The 24,611-nt window shown below is 40.6% G+C and overlaps 1 protein-coding gene across 1 annotated transcript in view; it reads left to right on the top strand.

Moving 5' to 3' along the window:
* CDC5L (cell division cycle 5 like) overlaps positions 1–24,611 on the top strand; it is a 51,095-nt gene that overhangs the window by 24,506 nt on the left and 1,978 nt on the right. The window contains exons 9-14 of the mRNA XM_002714454.6: positions 2,620–2,768; positions 4,295–4,457; positions 6,553–6,717; positions 7,876–7,956; positions 9,267–9,509; positions 12,568–12,765. Coding sequence (XP_002714500.1) covers positions 2,620–2,768; positions 4,295–4,457; positions 6,553–6,717; positions 7,876–7,956; positions 9,267–9,509; positions 12,568–12,765 — 999 coding nt within the window. The remainder of the gene's footprint in view (positions 1–2,619; positions 2,769–4,294; positions 4,458–6,552; positions 6,718–7,875; positions 7,957–9,266; positions 9,510–12,567; positions 12,766–24,611) is intronic.

The following is a 24,611-nucleotide window of genomic DNA, read 5'->3' as shown; positions in this document are numbered from 1 at the left end:
ACAATGAGAGAAGGAGAGGCAGAGAGAGAGGGAGAGAGGGAGGTCTTCCATCCGCTGGCTCACTCCCCAGTTGCTGCAACGGCTGGAGCTGTGCCAAACTGAAGCCAGGAGCCAGGAGCTTCTTCCCGGTCTCCCACGCGGGTGCAAGGGCCCAAGGACTTGGACCATATTCCACTGCTTTCCCAGGCCACAGCAGAGAGCTGGATCGGAAGTGGAGCAGCCAGGACTCGAACTGGAGCTCATATGGGATGCCAGCACTGCAGGCAGAGGCTTTACCCTGTGCGCTACAGCGCAGGCCCCTAGGAGACAAATCAGAGATGCACAGCATCCTACTAGGTTATCTCATGCCAGAGTGCTCCTGGGCCCCGACGCTGGATGTGTGACTCCCCCCGCCCCCTTTTTTTTGACAGATAGAGTTAGACAGTGAAAAAGAGAGAAAGGTTTTCCTTCCGTTGGTTCACCCCCCCCCCCCAATAGCCACTACGGCTGGTGCGCTGCACCAATCTGAAGCCAGGAGCCAGGTGCTTCCTCCCGGTCTCCCATGCAGGTGCAGGGCCCAAGCACTTGGGTCATCCTCCACTGCCTTCCTGGGCCACAGCAGAGAGCTGGTCTGGAAGAGGAGCAATTGGGACCAGTACCCGGCACCCCAGCCGGGAATAGAACCTGGGGTGCCGGTGCCGCAGTAGTGAGCTGCGGCGCCGGCCACAGATAGGATTTTGATTATGTAATATTCAGAATTGATTCTCTTGATAAAGATCTTCAGAGTAATAGGATAAATTTTGTGCTGGTTGTGGTTTTATATATATATATATATATATTTGACAGGCAGAGTGGACAGTGAGAGAGAGAGAGACAGAGAGAAAGGTCTTCCTTTTGCCGTTGGTTCACTCTCCAATGGCCGGCGCATCGCGCTGATCCGAAGCCAGGAGCCAGGTGCTTCTCCTGGTCTCCCATGGGGTGCAGGGCCCAAGCACTTGGGCCATCCTCCACTGCCTTCCCGGGCCATAGCAGAGAGCTGGCCTGGAAGAGGGGCAACCGGGACAGAATCTGGCTCCCCGACCAGGACTAGAACCGGGTGTGCCAGCGCCGCAAGGCGGAGGATTAGCCTAGTGAGCCACGGCGCCGGCCTGTGCTGGTTGTTTTAATTTTGCCTTATAAGTTAATGGCTTAATATATTTCACTGTGCTTATGATTTCTGTAGGTCAGAAATTTGCACAGGACACAGAAGGTGTGGCTTGTCTGCTCCAGGGTGTCCAGGGCCTTAGTTAGGAATCCTCAGCAGTTGAGGATGATGTTGTAGTTGGGCGTTGCATCTTTCCGTGAGGTTGATGACAGCTGTTGGTTTAGTCCTCAGTTAGAAATGTGTTAAATCTGCTTGTGTCCTGTCCATGTGGCTTGGGCTTTCTCACAACGTGGTGGCCTTAGAACAGTTCTCATGAGGTATCTCGGGCTCCAGTGTATTACACTGAGTGAGGTGGGAAGCAGCATCTTTTTTTCTAACTAGCGCTCTTGAAGTCAAGCGCTCTAATTCTTGCTGTGCTCTGTTGGTTACAGATGAATCACAAACCCATGCAGATTCGAGAATGGATTGTAAGAAAAACATAAAGCATGAGAGGCAACAGTTGTGACCATGTTTGAGAAATAAAGTCTCCCACAGACCCGGAATGCAGTTGCAAAGGTAGTGAGGATAGGGTTGTAGTGGAGGGACCAAAGAGAGCATAATCAGGTCTGCCTGAAGATATCGGGCAAGACTTCTGAAGGAGCTAGACCCAGATGTCTTGTGAAGTGGATAGGGTACCTGGGAGTATGTTAACTTGCTGTGGCACAAGAAAATGAGACAGAGAAGGCAGTGAAGACTGGATAAAGAATTAGTGATGAAGCCAGACTAAAACCTAACTGTTCTGACATTTGGCCCAAGTTCACATTGGGAAATTTGAGTTCTTACTGCTTTTTAAAGAGATTTTGCACAGGTAATAGGAGAAGCTTTTAGGTAATGATAATTTCATACATGAGATGATAACAGCATACTTGAACATAAAATTTACTCCAGACCTTCTGATGTGATGTGTGAGGTTGACAGAGGAAGTGTTGAAATCTGCCAAGACTGGTGTTCATTTTCTTTCTTGGTTTTCATTGAGAAAATGTTTAAAAATTCTTCATTCTTGGCCGGCGCCATGGCTCACTTGGCTAATCCTCCGCTTGTGGCACCGGCACCCCGGGTTCTAGTCCTGATCGGGGCGCTGGGTTCTAGTCCCGGTTGCTCCTCTTCCAGGCCAGCTCTCTGCTGTGGCCCAGGAGGGCAGTGGAGGATGGCCCAAGTACTTGGGCCCTGCACCCACATGGGAGACCAGGAGGAAGCACCTGGCTCCTGGCTTCAGATGGGTGCAGCGCCAGCCGTAGCGGCCATTTGGGGGGTGAACCAATGGAAGGAAATCCTTTCTCTGTTTCTCTCTGTCTCTTTCTCTCTCTCACTGTCTAACTCTGCCTGTCCAAAAAAAAAAAAAAAAAAAAAAAAAATTCTTCCTTCCTGAAGATTTGTATAGTAGGTACAGAAAGAAGAGAGGATTCTGCTAGCCTGTTTAACTGTTAAACATGTTTCTTCACCTTCTTGTTAATCAGGAAGCCCAGAACCTCATGGCCTTGACTAATGTGGACACCCCATTGAAAGGCGGACTTAATACTCCATTACATGAGAGTGATTTCTCAGGTGTGACTCCACAGCGGCAGGTTGTACAGACTCCAAACACGGTTCTTTCTACTCCATTCAGGTATTGTAAATAAACATGTTTGATATTTTAGAAAAAGAATCCCTGGACTTGGACACTGTGTTTGCTTTAGTAATGTTGACAGATAATGGAAGTAAATGTTCAATTTGCCTTGATTTCTTTTTACTCATATTAATAAATAGCATAGTAGTAAACAGGAAATGGCTAAGTACTATGGAGCTTCTTTGTTTTTTCAGAGTTTAGTATGTTTTCACGTTATTTTTGAATACTTTGTTTTTGATTTTAAAGAAAAAAATGGATTCATCATTGATGTTTACTTGGTGAATTCATTTTATGTGTGTATTACTATTGCCCCACCCCAGCATTTTATTATGAAAATTCAGACAATCATAGAGGTTGAAAGAATGGTAAAGTGAGCATCCATAGACTTCCCACAGTTTCTGTGATTTGTTTGCTTTACCGCTTACCTGCCCATTAGTTCATCTCATCTTCTAAGGAATTTTAAAGTAGTTGCAGGTGTTATTTCTTAAACACTTCCACGTACATATCATCAATTCCAATTTATTGTTTGCAGTTCTTTTAAGCTACTGTTTTTCAAGAATTTCAACTAAATAGAAGCAAATTGTATTGAAACAGAGTTGGAGTGTTTAAGGGCTAGAAATATTTGGAGTTTTAAGTGTTAGGATTTGTCCTCCTACTGGTTGTTTAGTATCCAAAGCTGTTCAGACTGTGAAAGCTGTACATGACAGCAGAATCGAGAGCATTGGCAGCTAATCCTTGTATAAGATTTAACAATTCTCATGAGGCTTGTAAGAGAGCCTAATCCCTGTTTTCCTGTGTATGTCTTGTCTCTCAACTAGATTGTAAGCTCCTTGGGGGCAGGGACCATGTCTTATACGGTAACACCTCACCTATCCGGAACAGCTGTCTGGCAGCACCACCAGTCTGGAACACAGCCAAGATACAGGAAGTAAGCAATTAAAAAAAGGGCTTTAAACATTTATAAGTTGCTGCAAGTCTGTGGACTTTATTGCTAGGAGAGTCTTTTAGGCTTCACTCAGAGCCTACTTACATTTCGATGTGATTCTAAGTGTGACATTTGGTGTCCAAACAAAATGTAAAGGGAGAAACTACTTACGTGTGCACTTGGTGATAATGATGTGATAGCCAACAGCATAATAGGGAGGGAAGAGACAAATAATAAAATGAAGATACTGAACCCAGAAAGAGTCATCTGGGGTCACTGAGTGTGGTAGCTGGCCTCCCTGCACACTGCATGATCTTAGCCTCATTAATGTGTCAACAAGTCAGTTTTCTGGGCCCAGCTTAGGCAGGCAAGACAATGTGAAATGAAATGACTAGAAGTCAGTAAAATAAAAATACTGTGTGTCAGTTTTACACTTGCTGCACCAGATCTTTATTCAACATAGAGATTTGACTTAAAACAGGTAGAATTTCAGGAATCTTACTTTTTTTTCTGCATTCTCTGTGAAGTAATTTCTACAGAAAGCACTGCAAAGCACAATGTAATTATAAGTGGCCTTTTTATTGGGATTTTGCTTTTCTAGGACTCCTTCTAATGGAGCTGAAGGACTGACTCCCCGGAGTGGAACAACTCCCAAACCAGTTGTCAACTCCACCCCGGGTAGAACCCCTCTTCGAGATAAGTTAAACATTAACCCAGAGGATGGAATGGCCGACTACAGCGATCCTTCTTACGTGAAGCAGATGGTGACTATCAGTTCCCCTTTTATACACTGAAAAAAGTTCTTACATCTCATGGGCGCCAAATTGAAAATTTCCCCCATTAGTACCTATCACATATACATTAAGAAGCTATACAGCTTTGGATGCTGTAGATAAGATTTGATGAGAATGAAACCTTTCTTTGGGATCATAAGACTACTTTTTATTACTCTTTATGTATTTGAATATTGATGAAAAGAATGCTCCTGGAATCTCTATGATTTTAATTTTTTATCATTTAAAATAGTGTCCTTTGTTGAGTAATAGATTTTAATTTTTTCTATTTCTGTACGTTAAGTTTTGAGTATCAAATGTTTCATAAATTTTGAGTCTTGAATTCCTCAGTTTAAGTAGCCTACATCTTAAAGCTAAGTTGATTTAGTGTCTGTTGATTCCAGTCATGTTTTCTTTTGTATATTTTACAAGGTGAGAGCAAGTTAAAAAGTTACACTTTTTGCTTCTGCCCATGGTTCTGCCTTTCTTGCTTCACTATTGCTCTTTTTCGTCTGATCTCCTAAGGAAGGGATCATTGTGGAATTTTTAAAAAATGAGTTCTAATGATAATGACCTGTCTTCAGTTTATGAGTTAATTCTGATTTCATGTGTAGATTTGATTAATTTATAATGTAAGCAGTTTTTATTTTTTATCTACTTGAAAGAGCAACAGAGAGAGGCATACAAAATACAGAAAATAATCGGGATATCAGACGAACATAAGCTTTTTAAAAGAACCAACATGCCTGGGATGCTAAAAGAAAGTAATGCATTCGTTGGGTGTCAGGAAAGCCTTCATTGAGGAAGTGTGTTCAGAAGGAAAGTGAGGGTAGTACCAGATGGTGGCTGTAGTTCGGAAGGCATATAGCATGTTTTTGCCAAGCAGCCTCTCTGGTCCTCATGTCTAGCACACAGAAAAGGAGTAGTGAGGAATGGGGCTGGAAAGGTGAGCCAAGATGTACTGAGGAAAACTTTGTGTACCAGATAGATTGCCTGCAGTCTGTGAACTCTGTTTTCTTTTGTCTGTGAATTAATATTTCCATTAAAAACAGGCACACAAATTCAGGTATCTTTCAGCTTAGGTTTTATTAGTCTAAGGACAAAAGGAATTTTGAACTTGTTCTTTTCATTTGTTGTTAAATTTTATTGTCAGAAATGTGTTTCTTTTAAGGGGCCTATGTTATGGTAGAGTTGGTAAAGCCACTGCCTGTGACACCAACATCCAATATGAGCACCAGTTTGTATCCCTGCTGCTCCATTTCTGATCCAGCTCCCTGCTGATGGCCTAGGAAAAGCAGTGGAAGATGGCCCAAGTACGTGGCTCCCTGCCATTTGCGTGGGAGACCAGGATGAAGCTCTTGGCTCCTGGCTTCAGCCTGGCCAAGCCTTGGCCATTGCAGCCATCTAGGAAGTGAACCAGTGGATGGAAGATCTCTCTATGTCTCTCTTTCTCTTTCTATAACTCCTACAAATAAATGAATAAATCGTCAAAAAAAATTTCTTCAAGTGAAAATTCTAAATTTTTTTTTCCTGTCTCTGCAGAGGTCATTTCCAAACCTTCTGTTAGAATATTCCTGAAGTGTTTTCATTGATCACAAATCAGAGTTTATTGTTTTCATTTTTAAATTTGAAAGGCAGATAGAGCATGATCACTCCCATCTGCTGGTTCATCACCCAAGTGCTTTGTGAAGGCAGGGAGCTGGGAACTCAGTCTAGGTCTCCCATGTACATGGCAGGAGCCTAATTACATGAGCCATCACTGCTGCCTTCCAGGGTCCACATTAGCAGGAAGCTGGAATTAGGAGTAGGGTCTAGGAATCAGACCCTTGTGCTCAGGAGCAGGATGTAGGCATCCTTACTGGTTTTGTAACCGCTAGACCATATAGCTGCCCCACAGGTTAAACTTGATTGTGCTTAATGTAAAGAGTAAAGGCACATAGAAAATAAACAGAATTCTTGTCTCAGCTCTGAAGTTGAGTATAATTTTTCTAGAATTAATATTAGGCTTTTTTATTTTTTAAAGAGTCTTATATTAGTTGAATACTTAACATATATGAATTTATAAGAACCAATATTTTTTCTACAGGAAAGAGAATCTCGTGAACATCTCCGTTTAGGGTTGTTGGGCCTTCCTGCCCCTAAGAATGATTTTGAAATTGTTCTACCAGAAAATGCTGAGAAGGAGCTGGAAGAGCGTGAAGTAGACGAGACTTACATTGAAGATGCTGCTGATGTGGATGCTCGAAAGCAGGTGGGTGACTGCTGGAAAGAAGTGTCACTTTGGTTGAGGGTCTTAGCAGGCCTAGCTAGTGAAGGACATGACAGGTTTTTCAACATTTAAAAAGAATCTCAAAAGTCAGTGACTTACATCATTAATAATATATTGCCACACCCTCCTGATGGGCATTCTTAAAATGTACATATATGTGGAGATGTAAATACTCCATCAAATTAAGTCTGCTTCTGTAACATACAGTCTTGTAGACTTTGCTTCAGTCTAGTGAAGAGAGATGTTCTTGGTCAATCTTAAAAACAAAGTACATCTTGGGTTGAGTAAATAATTTTCAACCAATGTAAATTAATAAAAAATACATTTAAAATTTTAGAGTATGACAGAATAATAGTAGTAGTACCTTGTACTGATATATATCTTAGAGTTCATTTCTTCTTCATTTACATGTAACATCCCAATGATGTAAATTGGAGAGATATTGGCTCCTCTTTAGACATTAGGAAACATTATCAAATGAATGAATTTTGCCAGGTCTTGAAGCTGCTAAGTGGTGACTCCTGAGCTACAACTAAGATTATGGGACCCCTTTCAGAAAATCAAGCTGTAGTCTACTTCAGGGTGGCTTTAGGGAGCTTTAATCTCAGGGCATTGGAATGAGAACTATCATTGAAAATCACTTTTGGAGGAGAATCATAATTACGCTTTTTGGTGAGAGACAGAGGATACTTTTTCTGTTTAGTTTTTTGAGCTACCGTGAGTTACATTTACTTTTTCTGAAATGGTGTGAAATTTTAATATGTTACCACATTCATAATTTAAGGATCAGGAAACATTGTCTAGCCTTTTGAATTAAAAGTCAGGAGCTATGAGATGAAAGAGAAAAGTTGTTTGAGGGAATCTCTTAAGTTTAGGATTCCTACTCAGATAAGATTATTTATCTGATGAATGCAGCCATGTAGATTTGGAGAATGCTCTATGAGACATTGAACTTTCTTAGTTTTTATGAGAATCAGTAATTTCTGTTGCCTTACCATTATCTTCCTATAAACTTACATAGATTTCTACAGCTTTAGCTCTTGAACATACCTGATCCTACAGGCCAAAGTGTCTTCAGCTTTATTGAGAAGTGTCAACTATTGTATAGCAGCAATAATGGACATAAAAATCATTTTTTAGGCCATACGAGATGCAGAACGTGTAAAGGAAATGAAACGAATGCACAAAGCTGTCCAGAAAGATCTGCCAAGACCATCAGAAGTAAGTGTTAGGATTTCTGGTTTAGGAAGTTTTAAATTTCTTTTATATGGTTGATATTTTTATATCATCCATAAAGACTATAAAACAGAATTTCAGCTGGCGCCACGGCTCACTAGGCTAATCCTCTGCCTTGCGGCGCCAGCACACCGGGTTCTAGTCCCGGTTGGGGCGCCAGATTCTGTCCCGGTTGCCCCTTTTCCAGGCCAGCTCTCTGCTGTGGCCAGGGAGTGCAGTAGAGGATGGCCCAAGTGCTTGGGCCCTGCACCCCATGGGAGACCAGGATAGGTACCTGGCTCCTGCCTTCGGATCAGCGCGGTGCGCCGGCCACAGCGCGCTGGCCGCGGCGGCCATTGGAGGGTGAACCAACGGCAAAGGAAGACCTTTCTCTCTGTCTCTCTCTCTCTCACTGTCCACTCTGCCTGTCAAAAAACAAACAAGCAAACAAACAAAAAACCAAAACAGAATTTCATCTACTCTCTGGAATATAGTAAAGTAATTCTCAAATCCAGTCTCCAAAATGTTGCACTGGGGGTGGGAATATGGGAGCATTTAGCCTAGTGGTTCAGATGCCTCTGTCCTCTCTTGGAGTATCAGGGTTTGATAGCTAATACAGATCTTGGAGGGCAGTGATGATTTAAGCCATTGGTTTCAGCCACTCATGAAATGCACCCACATGGAAGACCTGGCTTTGTCCTAGCTCACTCCTAGCTATCATATGCATTTGGGGGATGAACCATAAGATGGGGGTACAGTGGAATTGTCTCTCTGTGTCCCCCGTTCTCCCTCCACTTCCTGTCTATCTCAAACACATTTTAAGAAGGTAAAGAAATTAAAATGTTGCACTGTTACCAGAATTTTTTTTAAAAAAGATTTATTTATTTGAAAGGCAGAGTTGCAGAGAGAGAGAGATCTTCTACCCACTGATTCGCTTCCTAAATGGCAGCAATGGCCAGTGCTAGGCTAGGCCAAAGCCAGGAGCCAGGAGCTTCTTCTGGGTCTCCCACATGGATGTAGGAGCCCAAGGACTTGGGTCATCCTCCACTACCTTCTCAGGCACATCAGCAGGGAGCTGGATTGGAAGTGGAGCAGTTGGGGCTTGAACTGGCACCCTTATGGGATGTAGGCATTGCAGGTGATGGCTTAACCTGTTACACTACAGTGCCGGCCCCACCGGTAAGAATTTTGAAGGAAAAAAAAATCATTTTTGAAAATGTAAAACTGCTATTTTATTCATGTTGTAAAACAAACAGGCAGTAACAATAGTTTTTGGAGTGATGTGTTTGATAATTGTACTTGTTTTAAAATTTTAGGTAAATGAAACTATTCTAAGACCCTTAAATGTAGAACCACCTCTGACAGACTTACAGAAAAGTGAAGAGCTAATCAAAAAGGAAATGATCACAATGCTTCATTACGATCTTCTCCATCACCCTTATGAGCCATCTGGAAATAAGAAAGGCAAAACTGTGGGATTTGGTACTAATAATTCAGAGCACATTACCTATCTAGAACATAACCCTTATGAAAAGTTCTCCAAAGAAGAGCTGAAAAAGGTATGTGGAACAGGAATATTTCTTCCATGACATGACATTTAAGCATCTGTTTAGATGCTGTGTGTCATGGACAGAGGTGAATGTATTTTGCCACACTGTGTATTCATAAACAACTGAAGCATATGACCATAGGAGATGAATGCTCACATTAAGTGTTAGGAAAGGAACACGCTGTAAGTACCCCTCTCCCTCATGCTTAGGAATAAGTGTTTATCAGGTAAACACTGGCCTTCTTGGCAAGGTGTTATTGTTTCATGAGTGTTTGGCTTGATTGATAATTGAAGGGCAGTAATATACAGGTGCTCCTCAACCTGTGATGGGGTTATGTCCTGATTAACTCATTGTAGTTTGGAAATAACATAAATCAAAATTGCATTTACCACACCTCAGCTACTGAACTCCTAGCTTAGCAACATGGTACACTATAGAAGTGTTAGTTATTTAGCCAGTGATCATATGACTGACTGGGTGCTACGGCTCGCTGCTGTTGCTTGGCAATGTGAGAAGAATATATTGCATATCTTTAGTCCAGGAAAAGATCAAAGTTCAAAATATGAAGTAGAATATCGATTTGATGCCTGCTTTTTTGCACTGTTGCAAAGCCAAAAAGTCAAACCATCACAAAGAAGGACTATCTGTATTAAAAGTATTTGCAGATTAAACCTTTCACTTATTCAAAGAAAGGAATTACTTTTGCTGAATTTATTCCCCTGACGTGATTTCTCCCTATTCTTTTGGATGAGGAAATGAAAGATTCCTTGTGTAGGGTTTGTGTTTCTTCTCCATATGCATTTTATACTCTTTGTGCTCTGACAGCAGACAGCTATGATTATGTGCTAGAAATCCACAGTGGTGTAAGAAAATACAGTTGGTTTCATAGTTGGATGCTGTGGTTTGAATGTCCCCTCCAAAACTCCTGTTGAAATGTAATTGCCATTGTAACAGAATTAAGAGGTGAAACCTTTAGGAAGTGATTGAATGAGGGGGCTTTGCCCTCACGCATGGATTAATGTTGTCATCTTGGCAGTGAGTTACCTGTGAGTGGCTTTGTTATAAAAGCAAACTCTGTCATGCCCACTCACACACTCTGATGTCCTCCCTGTGTTAGAGGACAGCAGAAAAGCCCTTCTTAAATGCACACCCTTGATCTTGAACTTCCTGACATGAAAGCCTTTTTGCCTTCAGCCTTCACCCTGAGAGGCACTGTCGGACCCATTGGTTTTTTAATGGGCTGCTGCATACTTGGGAGAAAACAAGACCTTTTCTCCATTCTTTTCTCCAGTACGTTTCCTCTCTGTCCCTCTGTTTCTCACCCTTCATTTTCCCTATTGCCTAAGCAATGCATCTGTATTACAGGATTTTTAGATAAGGAGGGTTTCTGTTTATATTCCAACAACTTGCTCCTGATTTTTAAGGAGCTTTGAGTTACTCTTTTTCAGTATTGCAGCAGGAAAGCTGACATCTGTTAAGTTTCTGCTTTTTGGCAAACACCTTTAATCCTTGAATTGGGGTGGTATATATCAGGCTGCAGAATTAACGCCTCTTTTTAAACTGAAAATATGAGGAGCAAAGGAATTTAGAAAATAAATTTTCCTAAATTTACTGTACATGCAGAAATCTGAAATGAAGATCACATTCATTGTTGCTTTTCGAGGTTCTATGGGGGTAAATTGTACTGTAACTTTTGAAAATATTTGCAATACTGCTGTAGGATTATTTGAAACCAAGTACTTTAAATGTTCTCCTATATTTTGTATATCTATTTATATATCTTTTCCTATTATAAGAAAATTGGGGGTAGCTGTTCATTTAGCAGATTCCTTATGGACAGTTGAAAGATAAGCTAGCTATGCTTTCCTAGACTATAAGAGCTTTTACTATGACAGTTTCAGAGTGAAATCCATTTCTCTTTTAATAGCTGTCAGATTTTCATTAAGTACATTAGAATTGGTTTGTTTCTGTTATTTCCCTTTTAAGAGGCATTGCTTGAATATATCCTTTCATTCTCTTTTCTATTCTTGATTCCAACATAAAAATTTTTTTTTGGTTTGCTGATCATCTGTATTGTTTTCTGCATTTTGTTAATTTTTTTCTTCCAGTTTTGCTAGAAAGATTGAAAGCCTTCCATAGGGCACAGAAGGTGGTTGCCAGTTTTTCATAATCCATGAGGTGAAGGGCTTCTAGAAAGAAATTCTGTGTGTCTCTTGTTGAGCTAGGCTCTCTCTGTAATTTATTCACTTAATCCTAATAAAAAACATGTCAGGCAAGTATTAGGCCCATTCATTTTACAGATGAGAAACAGCTCACAGAAATGAAACAAATTCAGTTAGCTACTTGAAGGTAAAGTTGTGATTTTAACCCAGGCCTATCCTACTCTTCCTGTTGTTCTGCCATCTTTAACTCTTTATTTAGTAATGAACTAAAGGTGATTTGTGATCCATATTTGTGTCTTCAGTCTCATTCTCTGACCATGTCAGAGACGTTCCTGAAGAATGAGGACGAGGCACATGTCAGAAGGCTGCCTGGTTTCCCTTCACGTCCTGAGTATTAGGTGGATTGTTAGAGTGGAAGGTGCACAGCCAAGCTTTGCTACCATCTGGCTTAGATCCTGTCTTGCCTGCTTACTAGCCGTGTAGTCTTGAACAAACTGCTTAATTTCATCAGCTTTAAAATGAGGTTAATATTGGCTTCTTGTAAAATGGTTGTGATCTTTGGAGATAATGTAGGTAAAACTTTTAATCCAGTTCCTGGCATATAGTAGATACTTAATAACTGCGCTGACAATGATAGTATGCATATAGGATGCTTATACTATTGGGAAGATCTGGATGTTTGACCTTATAAGATCAATCTACATGTACTTATGTAAGCTTCTTGATTCATTTTCCTTATATATGGCCCCTGCCTTCCAAAAATCAACCAACCCACCAACCCCCCCCCCCCCTTTTTGACTTTGCTCCAAAAAAGGAGGAAGAACAAAAACTAGCTTTTTCAAGTTCTCTGGTGATGGCAGGTATTAGTAATACTTAACACTTACTGAAATCATTATTGTAAACAGGCCCAGGACGTTCTGGTGCAGGAGATGGAAGTGGTGAAACAAGGGATGAGCCATGGAGAACTCTCAAGTGAAGCTTATAACCAGGTGTGGGAAGAATGCTACAGTCAAGTTTTGTATCTTCCTGGGCAGAGCCGCTACACACGGGCCAATCTAGCTAGCAAGAAGGACAGAATTGAATCACTTGAAAAGAGGCTCGAGGTTAGTATCCTTTTAAAATTCCAGTTTAAATGAACCTTGATTGAAATTATGAACGAAATAATGCCACTGATGACAAAAATCGACCTGAGGTGCTGACTGCCTTTGCAGTTTTAGAAGAAAACTTCACCGGGGTTTATTTGATCTTTGTTCATTGGTTTTTCGTGCTTGCTGGCCTTGGTGTCTAATGGTGCACACTTACCAGAGGTCGGCTGGAACCTTTCAGCTGGTGAGCCAGGAGCCAGACGTTCAGAAGAGTGTAGATCAATCATGGAAAAGTTGGTCTTCTCTAATGAGAAATCAAGTAATTTTCTCTTTATACCCAAGAAAGCACACTTATAAAATTTTGATGCCTTACTGTTCATCCTGATTCTTAAGTTCGAATTGGAGAGGGCTGAGCTGCATTACCTAAACAATGGCTTCCATGATTTCTTGTGTCTCTGAAAACGCAGACATATACAAGATGCAGTTTCATGGTATGTGGCTTCTTTATGTAGTGTGCATGTCTTGAATTCCAGGATCTGTGTAGGCATTTTGCCAATGGCATGTGAATCATGGTTCACAGACCACCAGACTGCTTTGTGGATTCTTAATGGTGATTTTCAGGGAAGTTTCTGAGACCAGTAGGGGATGGGAAGAAGGACTTCAGGCCATTGTATGCAGAAAATAGTCTCAGTTTCCTGTTTTATATTATTACCAGTTTCTCTACAGAAGGCAGGTTTGAAAGTATTTTTATTTAATTTAAGAGTTAAAACTAGAAATAGTGAAATCTCTTGAGGTGGTTAGGGAAATGAGCAGAAGAAAGCAGTATTTTTTTTAACTTTATTAGGAGAGATCTTCAATTTGCTTGTTCACTCCCCAAACATCCACAACTGCTGGGGCTGGGACAGGCCGAATCCAGGAGCCCGGAACTCCATCTGGGTCTCCCATGTGGGTGGCAGGAACCCATGTTCTCGGGTCGTATCTGCTACCTTCTAGGTGCATTAGCAGGAAACTAGATCGGAAGTGGAGGTGGGACTCAGTCCCAGGCACTTTGATTAGGGGATGTTGATGTTCCAAGCCAGTGCTTAACCTACTGCACCATAATCTCTGCCCCAGTAGTATCTCTTAGTTTGAAAGTTATTCTCAGTCTCAGTTTAACCTTTAAGGCCTTGAACCTCTTTTTTTTTTCCCCTCCAGTTAGTGGGAAATTGATGTTTCTGAAGTAATTTTCATCTTGGGGAAAATTTTAGCGTTTCTGTGCTGCCATTTACTCTGGTTGTATAGTCTGCTTCCAGCAGGGTGTGCTGTTGCTCTGTGTTTTGGTTCAGAGTTAAAGTCAGGGAAAGTAGAACATCAGTGGTTAAACTGTAAGTTATGTTTTCTGTTGTGTAGGCTCTATTTCTTATAAATGGTAGTTAGCAGTGTAATTCTGATCTAAGGTCAGCAGCATAATTGATTGGAAAGCCGTTTGGAAAGCTTCCTTGTAACATTTAAATACAAATACTTAGGTCTACTTAAGTTTGAAAATCTTCTCGTTTGAGGTGGGTAAACTCTGCCCCAAATGGCAAGGATGTTTTGTGCTGTTTAAAATTTAAAGAAAAATTTTTCCTTAAATCTCATTTACTTTGTTGGGGTACTAACTTTCATGACAGCAAATAAATGTGTCACAAAGTGAGTGGTGCCATAAAGTACAGTAATTTTTATTTCTGTGTTGAATTGGTCTTGTGAGTTTTTAAGGGAAAAATACAGAAAGGCCCACTGCTGTTCTTTTGGAGATTTATTTGGGTCGTTTATGAGCAACCATTAAAAACATGTGGTTCTCTTTGTTCAGTTCAGTACCAGGAACTGAAATCTTCCGTTGAACTATTTTTGTTGAAGGATTGGTGATTTTGGAAAAATATTCATAAAATGGTTTGAAGTAATTTTTCTCTTCTTCACTCCTGGATATCTTTGTTGTTACCCGACTAGTTACTTTTAAAGAATATTTAATCAAATTCTCTAATTTAGTAAAATATCCTTATTTCAAATGGAAGTTCACTGAATCTTTAAAAAGAAGAAAAGCGACCCAAAGACCCAAACAAACAAATCCCCATATTATTTGTATCCATCCCTAATTTAGAACTAGGTTTCTCATAGCTTTTGAAGGCACAGTTTTACTGGTTTGAAATACATAAATATTTTATTTCAATTGTGGTAATTCTTTCATCATTTCAGTTGATTGCTAAATTATAAACATTATTCAAAGTTTGTTGTGGGGAAGGAACTACAGTTATATTGTATAAACGAAGCACTATCCTGAAATTACCCTTTCCACTCCTCGGCGTGGGGAGATGGCCGTTCTGTGCAAGCACAGTACGCTGTGGCTGCATGAACTGTAGAACAGTGAATCTAAATTATGGCCCTATCACAGCCTATCAAGCAAGATGAGATCCAGCTTTGTCGTGGCTGGTGTATCCTAAATGGATTAAAAAAATAGGCCCTGAGATTTATATTAGAGCTAATCTTGGAGCTATTACTCATGATTAATATTTGAAACTTTAGCACATAACTGAAAATCCTTAAGATACTCATTTAAAACTAATAGAACCATCTCGGATTTTGTATAGAATGTGGTAGGGGCTACATGTGTGCAAGCAATCTGTTAAGTAAATAAAATCAGAGCGTAGTTACAGATCAGAAGTAAGTGGAAAAGACTTAAGAATTGTAACCAGGCTCTGTGTGTTTTATTCTGCCTTGGGAGCAAAATTAACTTTAGAACCGTTGTGTGTGAAATACAGGCAGCAACAGCAAATAGAGAAATGACAACTGCGAGGAGAAAGAAAAGTTGTGAAAACAGCACACTGAAGATGTTGCACCATGGTGGCAGGAAGGCCTGTGTGCTCTAATAGCTTCTGAGGGCATTGCAGGCATATGTTAGGAGAGTAGAATGATTGCTATTTAGTAATGAAACCCCAAATTAATAAGATAAACTTACTTTCTTTTCATTTTTATGTTTTCCTTTAAAAGGGAGGGCTTAGGGGCCAGCGTTGTAGCACAGCCAATAAAAAAAGGAGGGATGATTGTAACTCACTGTGGGAAATTTTTCATCAAATGCTTAAAAATAAAAGAGCTTCACTGTTACTTATTTGCGTATGCAGTGAACATTACTGACTATCTGCTATGGACGGACGCTCACTGTGTTTGGCCTGGGGAACAGAGCCGGCACTGAGGCAGGTGAATTCTGTGTCACTTATCTGCAAGATGCTTACTGTGGAGGAGAACCTCATTTTCTGATGATGCCAGATAAATGAGTCATTACTGTATTTGGGAAGTGCAAATAGAATTTGAAGTACTCTAATTTGTTTCCACTTTAAGTGGAACTAGGAAATCATCTGAAGACATAATTATTTTGAGTGAAATAATTTCCAGTAGGTACAAAAGTGAAATGAGAAGTGAATTTAGGCCTGCCATTAAACTTAATAGTACTTGAAATAGTATCTAAACTGCTGTGTTGAGGAAGTTTGGCTGGAAAGTAGATTTTGTCATGTTAGCTATAAAAACGAAAAGGCTTTCCTTAGAGGTAGAAACTAGTTCCAGAAGTAATACTTCTCCCTCTGTTTTATTGGCACGGTCTTTATAGTCAAGAAATATTATGTAACATTGACTTCTTGGCAATAAAGTAATTTAAAAGATATAGATAACACAAAATCTTTCTTAGTATATTTGGAGAGCTCTTAGGAGGACCCCAACTTTACTGAAATTATATTTCAACAAAATTGATCTGTATAAAGGATCCTATTTTTTCAGTGATTTTTATTATAAAGTCAGATATTTTTATATAGGAAAAAATTTCCTTAATACTTTTAAGGAGTGAAAATTTAAGTCAAGGATTGAGGTAGTAGACAGTCCTGGGTAGAGGGGTGTGTTTTGTAGTGTCAGTGGGTTTATACTATGTTGTCTCATGTGAAGGTGGTGGTGAATGGTGCCGTGGAGGACGGAAGGTGTTGACAGGCCTTGGGGATAATCTTGTTCCTAAATTCTGCTCTCTGCTGTGATCCTTAAAGACAGTGATGGGTTTCTTAGTTGCCGCTAGCTACTAAGCAATACTAGGGATCTGCTTAGTCCAACTACATTTTCTCTGTTAGCCTTAGCCTAGAGTTTGTTTCTTATGGTTTGTGTTTCATTCCCTAACACATGTAGCTGTCAGGGGTCTTCCTCCAGGTGCTTTGAATGAGTGAAATGAGAAGTGTTATTGTCCTTGGAAAGATTTTTACTAAGATGTGTCTCACTGCTTGGCTTGCTTATTATAAGCAAAACTAATTTTTTTAAAGATTTATTTATTTGAGAGAGAGAATTACAGACAGAGGGAGAGACAGAGAGAAAGGTCTTCAGCCGCTGGTTTGCTCCCCAAATGGCTGCAACAGCTGGAGCTGGGCTGACCTGAGCAGGAGCCAGGAGCCTCCTGCAGGTCTCTCACTCGGGTGCAGGGACATCTTCTACTGCTTTCCCAGGCCGTAGCAGAGCGCTGGATTGGAAGAGGAGCAGCTGGTACTACAATTGGCTGCCATATGGGATGCCGGCACTGCAGGCAGAAGCTTAGCCCACAGCTCCAGCCCCAAGATTAAGTATTTTTTTAAAATTTGTTTATTTATTTATTTGAAAGGCAGAGTTAGAGAGAAGGAGAGACAGAGAGAGAGCTCTTCATCCGCTGGTTCGCTCCCCCAAATGGCCAAAACAGCCAGGGCTGAGTCACAAGCCAGGAGCCAGGAGCGTCTTTCAGGTCTCCTATGTGGGTAGGAGGGGCCCAAGCATTTGGGTCATTTTCCAGTGCTTTCCCAGGTGCATCAGCAGGGAGCTGGATCGGAAGCCAAACAGCTGGGACTCGAATTGAATTGGTACCCATATGGGATACCAGCACTGCAGGTGGCAGCTTAACAGTGTGGATCTTGTGACTAACTCTTCAAGGCTGACAGTAACCATTTGCTTGGCTCTGGATTCCATCAGTGTAGAGAGGGTTCACTGATAAAGCTTAATGCTAGTGAGTAGTGTAGATTACAGGAGACTCCTTCATGGGCTCTTGTTTGCAAATGCTTTGGTGGTTAAACCACATCTTTACTATTAGAGGATCAAATTACTGAATGATGGACTAGGAAGTGGAGCTGCCATTGGCTTATTTATTTTGGGTATCGTTAAACCTGTTTTTCCAGTGGTATAAGGTTATATCCTGGGCCCCCAAGTAAGGGATGCGCTTAATGTCTGCCAACCTCACAGTAACAGACTTTAACTAAAGACAGTACTGGAGACCCCAGGATAATGTGTTTATTTTGGAATTACTTAAGCTTAGTAACCTTAACAAACTTACTGAGCTTGAAAGTAACAATTACACTTTTATAAGTCCCATACAGCTCCCTGTTGTAATGACCCGAGGAAACACTTACGGTTCTACTGATTCATCTCCCGGGGACCATCAGTTTTCCATTGGTCTCTGGCCAGTCTTTTTTAGACAGTTTCTCTTCTGTGCATTACAGAAAAATAACATTTGTAGGAGTTTTTCTAAAAATAATACCTGTACTTTGTAGAGAATTTAAAAGTAATAGAAAAAATAAAGGAGAAATAAGCTGCCTCCCCAGACCCCCATCAGTGGTACACACAAGCACGCTGAAAGGCGGGCACGCACGCTCATGGGTCTTTGCTTTTTTGTACGTATGGATGAAGGGAGGAAGGTATTTAAAACCAAATTGGGATCCTTGTGTATTTAATAGAACAAGATTATAAATGTGATCGAAACAAAGAGAAAACTGATTACTTGCTCTCATTTAAAGTCGGTGGCTGTGGTTAGCTTTGATAGTCTCCAAGAACTAAATGCTAGTTATATTTTGCTCTAGTTATGGTAAATGGTAACTTTTTCTTATAAAAGTTTTTTGAGAGATATTTTTCTCTGGTTTTATAGCTTGTTAAGAATAAAAGAGTTAGAATTTTAATATATAAACTGGGAAAGGTACAGGGTTTTCTCAGGTGTCAAGTAAAGGTTTTGTACACGGTCACATGAAGATTAACATCTACATCGGAAAGAATGACGGGCAGGTCTTTTTGTTACCATCTTGTTCATGTGTGTCTGGAAGAATGTGTTTTTCTGGGAGCTGTCTGGTGGCATTGAGCCGTTCATTCCTACAGCTTGACTGTCCAGGCAGGTTTGCATCTTTCACAGAGGCATAGCAGACACTTGGTTTATTGGTGGTGGTATGTCTTAATGTGTTGGACTTTGAGGTGGGTACAGTGGAATAGCTTAGTAGTTGTGTGGCCTAGGACAAGTTACTTAACTTCTCTGGGTCTTAAATTTCCTTACCTATAAAATTTGGATGAATAGTAATTTGAAATTTGAGAATGTAAGATTAAATGTGATACTGTGTCACAAGAGAATAGCAAGTTATTTAGTCAGGGTTCTCGCCTGTGTGTCTTCAAGTCTGCATCACCATTAAGAGTTACCTAAATTGCATTAAGTTTGATTTGATACTGAAGTATCAGATCTAACTTCATCTTGAGAAACAGTGACTGTTTTTATATTCTTTGAATTTTGATGAATGTCAGAAATTTGAGATGTGGGTTGATTTTACGAGAAAGATTATGATAGTGAGGCTCAGATTTTGGTCATTGTAATTGGATTTTACATCATTGTGGATTTTAATTTAAAATTTCATGTATACATTTTGGTGTGCTGAGATGGTTTACATACTTGTACATCTTAATGTTTCCATTACATTTCATTAAATTGATGTTTTATGGTTTGGGATGTATGGTCTTAAGTTGTTACCAGAGTAATTTTTTAGAGTAGATGTTGAATTTGCATTTAAAAAATATTTTAGGAGGGCACATCAAGAAGTTCATGCAAAATGGGCCAGCACCACTGCTCAATAGGCTAATCCTCCACCTGCAGCGCTGGCACACCAGGTTCTAGTCCCGGTCGGGGCGCCGGATTCTGTCCCGGTTGCCCCTCTTCCAGGCCAGCTCTCTGCTGTGGCCAGGGAGTGCAGTGGAGGATGGCCCAAGTGCTTGGGCCCTGCACCCCATAGGAGACCAGGAGAAGCACCTGGCTCCTGGCTTCGGATCAGCGCGGTGCGCTGGTTGCAGCACGCTGGCTGCGGCGGCCATTGGAGGGTAAACCAACGGCAAAAGGAAGACTTTTCTCTGTCTCTCTCTCTCACTGTCCACTCTGCCTGTCAAAAAAAAAAAAAAAAAAAAAAAAAGTTCATGCAAAATGGAATGGAAAGATGAGTTTATTTTGGTGCAAAAAGGTTTTTATAGAAGGGGTCTTCAACACATTCATGAAAAATGCTTATAGATTTCAGGTTTTTTGCACCAAATTATTTTTTTAAGATTTATTTTATTTATTTGAAAGGTAGAGTTACAGAGAGAGAGAGGGAGAGACAGAGAGAAAGGTCTTCCGTCCACTGGTTCACTCTCCAAATGGCCGCAACAGCTGGAGCTGGCTGATCCGAAGCCAGGAGCTTCCTCCAGGTCTTCTGCTCGGTGACGGGGGGCCCAAGCATTAGCAGGAAGCTGGATCCAAAGAGGAACATCCGGGACACAAACGCCCATATGGGATGCTGGCACCGCAGGCAAAGACTTAATCTACTGCTACATAGCACCAGACCCTAATTCCATTCTTAGGTGTACTTTTTGAAGTACCCTCATAGTACAGGAATTTTCAAACATGTCCCAAAATAGGCTAGTATAATGAAGCCTCATGTATGTTCACCCTGTTATGATACATATAAAGTCTTAGCCATTCTTGTTTAACATCTTGCCTTCTAGAGTTTAAAAGCAAATTCCAGATACTACATTATACATTTACATGTAGTTACATTTTCATTCATCTTCTGCTTTGAATTGAAATTTACTCATTTATATTGGAAAAGCCAGCTTACATTCTATCTAGTATTGGTCTACTTTTAACTCTTTTTTTTTTTTTTTTTTTTTTTTGACAGGCAGAGTGGACAGTGAGAGAGAGAGACAGAGAGATAGGTCTTCCTTTGCCGTTGGTTCACCCTCCAATGGCCGCTGCAGCCGGTGCGCTGTGGCCGGCGCACCCTGTTGATCCGAAGGCAGGAGCCAGGTGCTTCTCCTGGTCTCCCATGGGGTGCAGGGCCCAAGAACCTGGGCCATCCTCCACTGCCCTCCCGGGCCACAGCAGAGAGCTGGCCTGGAAGAGGGGCAACCGGGACAGAATCCGGCACCCGACCGGGACTGGAACCCGGTGTGCCGGCGCCTCAAGGCGGAGGATTAGCCTATTGAACCGCGGCGCCAGCCTACTTTTAACTCTTAATAGTACTAGTGAAATTGGTTTTATGTAAGATTACATGGGGGGCTTCCAAAATTCATGGAAACATGAATTAAAAGATCTGTTTATTTTGCTGTAAGATAATCTGAGAGTCATACATTCATTACTTTTCATAATACCCATTTTCCAAAACTTTTGAAGACCCCTTGTATTAGAAATCTTGTGTTGAGAAATACCTGTAACACAGTAGTGGCTTCTAACCTCCATCGTAACTATTTGCAAAGTTTATATTATGATCAGAACAATGTATTTAATCCTAGCATCACTGCCAACTTTTAAATGTTCTAAGAAAGTATATGGGGCCGGTGCTGTGGTACAGCGGGTTAAAGCCCTGACCTAAAGCGCCGGCATCCCATATAAGCGCCGGTTCTAGTTCCAGCTGCTCCTTTTCCAATCCAGCTCTCTGCTATGTCCTGGGAGGGCAGTCCTTGGGTCCCTGCACCCACGTGGGAGACGTGGAAGAAGCTCCTGGCTCCTGGCTTCAGATTGGCACAACTCCAGCCATTGCGGCCATCTCGGGAGTGAACCAGTGGATGGAAGACCTCTCTGTCTCTACCTCTCTCTGTAACACTGTCTTTCAAATAAGTAAAATAAATCTTAAAAAAAAAAGAAAAGAAAAGAAAGTGTATCCACAAGCAGATGTAAAGATAAGAAGAGCTTTTGGTAAGTAAGCTCTAAGATGTGGTGATTTGAAAAGTATTTTTTGGGTGAGTTTCTGTTAAATCAGCTAAAAGATGCAGTACAAGCTCTTTAAGCCAGTTTTGTTTTGTTCAAAATAAATTGTCTTTCAAGACAGCTGTTAATGCCTTTTTTTTCCCTAAGGACTTAAGAAACATGATTCTGATTAAATCAGAGCCTGAGTTGTCCTGATTGTTTGTCTTTTAAACAGTAAGATTTTATACTCTATTGAGCTTCAGTGCTGTTTCTTTGTGTGGAAGGTGGGGTTGATTTAAGGTAGTTCTGTGCCCTGCATGCAAGTGGGTTCACTGTTGAAATTTTATTAGCTTGAAAAACACCAGAAGCTATAGGTAAGGTTTTTGCCTCTTAATGTATAGAGCAGACGTCAGCTGAATCTTTTACAAAGCATGTAGATCTCTTCCTTCACATAGTCATTTGGCAAATGTAAGGTAACTAACTGGAAGATTACTAAGCTAAAATTGAATACTGAAAACTGTCTTCCATTTCTTTACGTCTGATGACTAACTGTATCTGGTAATTTGGCCAAATTAATTTTTTCTGTGCTTTATGTTTTTGTAATTTATTTCCAAATTTCCTTAGGATCTTAGTACTCTATTTTTCTCTAATCTATAGACATACACACATATACACACATACATAGTTTTAAGATTTATTTATTCTTTTTTTGTTTGAAAGGCAGAGTTAGAGAAGGGAGTGGGGGGGCGGGGAGAATCTGTTTTCCATCTTCTGGTTTACTCCCCAGAAGGTCACAGTGGCCAGGGATAGGCCAGGCTGGAGCCAGGAGCTTCTTCTGTGTCTTCCACATTGGTGCAAGGGCCCAAGCACTTGGCCTGTCTTCCACTGCTTTCCCAGGCACATTAGCAGAGAGCTGAAATGGAAGTGGAGCAGTCAGGGCTCGAACTGGCTCCATATGGGATGCCTGGCTTCACAAATAGAGGCTTAACATGATATGCCACAATGCTGGCCCCAGCACAATGTATTTAAACCAGAAAACTTTTTTTAAAGCTTGTACTGAATGAAGTAATATTACTGGCATTAAATGGAAACTAAAAACTTCCAAGTCTTAAAATCTTTGTTGGGGCCTGCACTATGGCTTTGCCCTTCAAATAAATAAATAAATAAATCTTAAAAAATTATATTTGTTGGTTTGGGAATAGTAAATGACTCAACTATATGAGGTGAGGCAATTTCCAGATACAGAGTATTCATAATAAATGTACCTCAGTGACTAATGAAAGTTTGTGAGCATAGGTATTAGGCTGTTCTGTCGAGCTGGAAATTATATATCCATGGAGTATAGTCAGTATACAGCTAATTGTAATATCTTAACCAATGAAAATGTTAATTTGCATGACAAAGTTTTAAAAAGCACTGTATGTATGAATTTGAAATTTACGCTTTTAAGGTTGTTTGAAAGTGTATTTGAACCCACATGTTATTGAAGTATCTCATGTGAATATTCTTAGAACCTACTGAATTATAGTGTAAGGAATTAGATGTAACTTGTTGGATTTAGATGTTTATTTCTTGATGGGACTGAGGACTGTAACTGGCAGTTGAGAGAACAGCTGATACCTATTAGAGAAAAATGGTTCTTTTATAAAAGACATTAACAGTTCTCATGGATTTATTCAGTTAAAATACAGAGAAATAAAAGCTTAACTTTTAGAAAACACTGAAGAAAGGAATGGTTTAAAGGAGCTTTATTCAAGTTAATGTTAGATCCATCTCACATTCATCCAACACGTGTACATGCAGTGCCACACCCACCTTCTTCCTAAGCTTATTTGACGTTGACTTCATAAACTAAGCTGGAGTTGGGTAAATGTGAAGTACTCCTCTTCCAGTAGAAGTACTGCACTTTACATTTTGAGGGACATCTTGTGTTTTGGCATTTATATATTCTAATCATAAAAAAGCATTGTATGTTTTTAAGTCAGATGTTATGCATTGAGGTAAGTGTTTCCAAGTTGTTATGCAAAGCTTTGTATTTTTGTTGTTTATATTGTTTCTATAGAGAGAGGTAAAGGCAGAGAGAAATCATACATCTTCTGGTTCACTCCCCAAATGGCTACAATGGCCAGGGCTGGAGCAGGCCAAAGGCAGGAGCCTGGAGCTTCTTCCACATCTCGCACTTGGGTACAGCGGCCCAAAGTCTTGGGCCATCTTCCACTGCTTTTCCAGGCACATGAGCAGGGAGCTGGATCAGAAGTGGAGCAATGGAGTCTTGAACCGGTGTCCATATGGGATGCTGGTGCTGCCAGCGACAGCTTTACCTGCTGTGCCACAGTGCTGGCCCTGTAGGTACAGTTTTCATATCAATATTTTGCATTTGACAATATTTTCTCTATGGCACCAGTTCTGCTTATGTAACTCTGCCCTCCCCATCTCCCACACACATTTACACCATCATACTATCTCCTTTACTGTAACATGCTCTTAGTTACATTGTTTTGAATTAGAGTATCATTTGAGTATACATTATCCTGAAAGTACATAGTTTTGATTTCTTACAGAAGTCACTTGGTAAACGCAGTTTGGAAGAAAGAGAAAGGGGGTAGGGGAGGAAGGGAGGAACAGGTAGACACCAAGAAATCAGCACAGATTTAATCATTATTCCCAAGGCGTTGGCTTCGCAGTTGTTAAATGTTGTGCATAGAGCGCAAGCATTTGTAGTTCACTTTAAAATGTGAAGTTATTATGTTGTGGGGATGTATCTAGAAAAAAGTTATGATAATGGAGTTCCGTGTGGCACCTGTTTCATTCTCATCCCCATCTACCTGGGCCTTCTAAGCTGGGGCTTTCCCTGCCCACAAGCATCATTTGCATGCTCCAGCATTTTGTTGAAAGC

This window comes from Oryctolagus cuniculus, chromosome 5 (assembly GCF_051225735.1).
Source record: "Oryctolagus cuniculus isolate XC-2025 breed Fujian yellow rabbit chromosome 5, ASM5122573v1, whole genome shotgun sequence".
Lineage (NCBI taxonomy): Eukaryota > Metazoa > Chordata > Mammalia > Lagomorpha > Leporidae > Oryctolagus > Oryctolagus cuniculus.
This window is presented reverse-complemented; position numbering and strand designations above follow the sequence as displayed.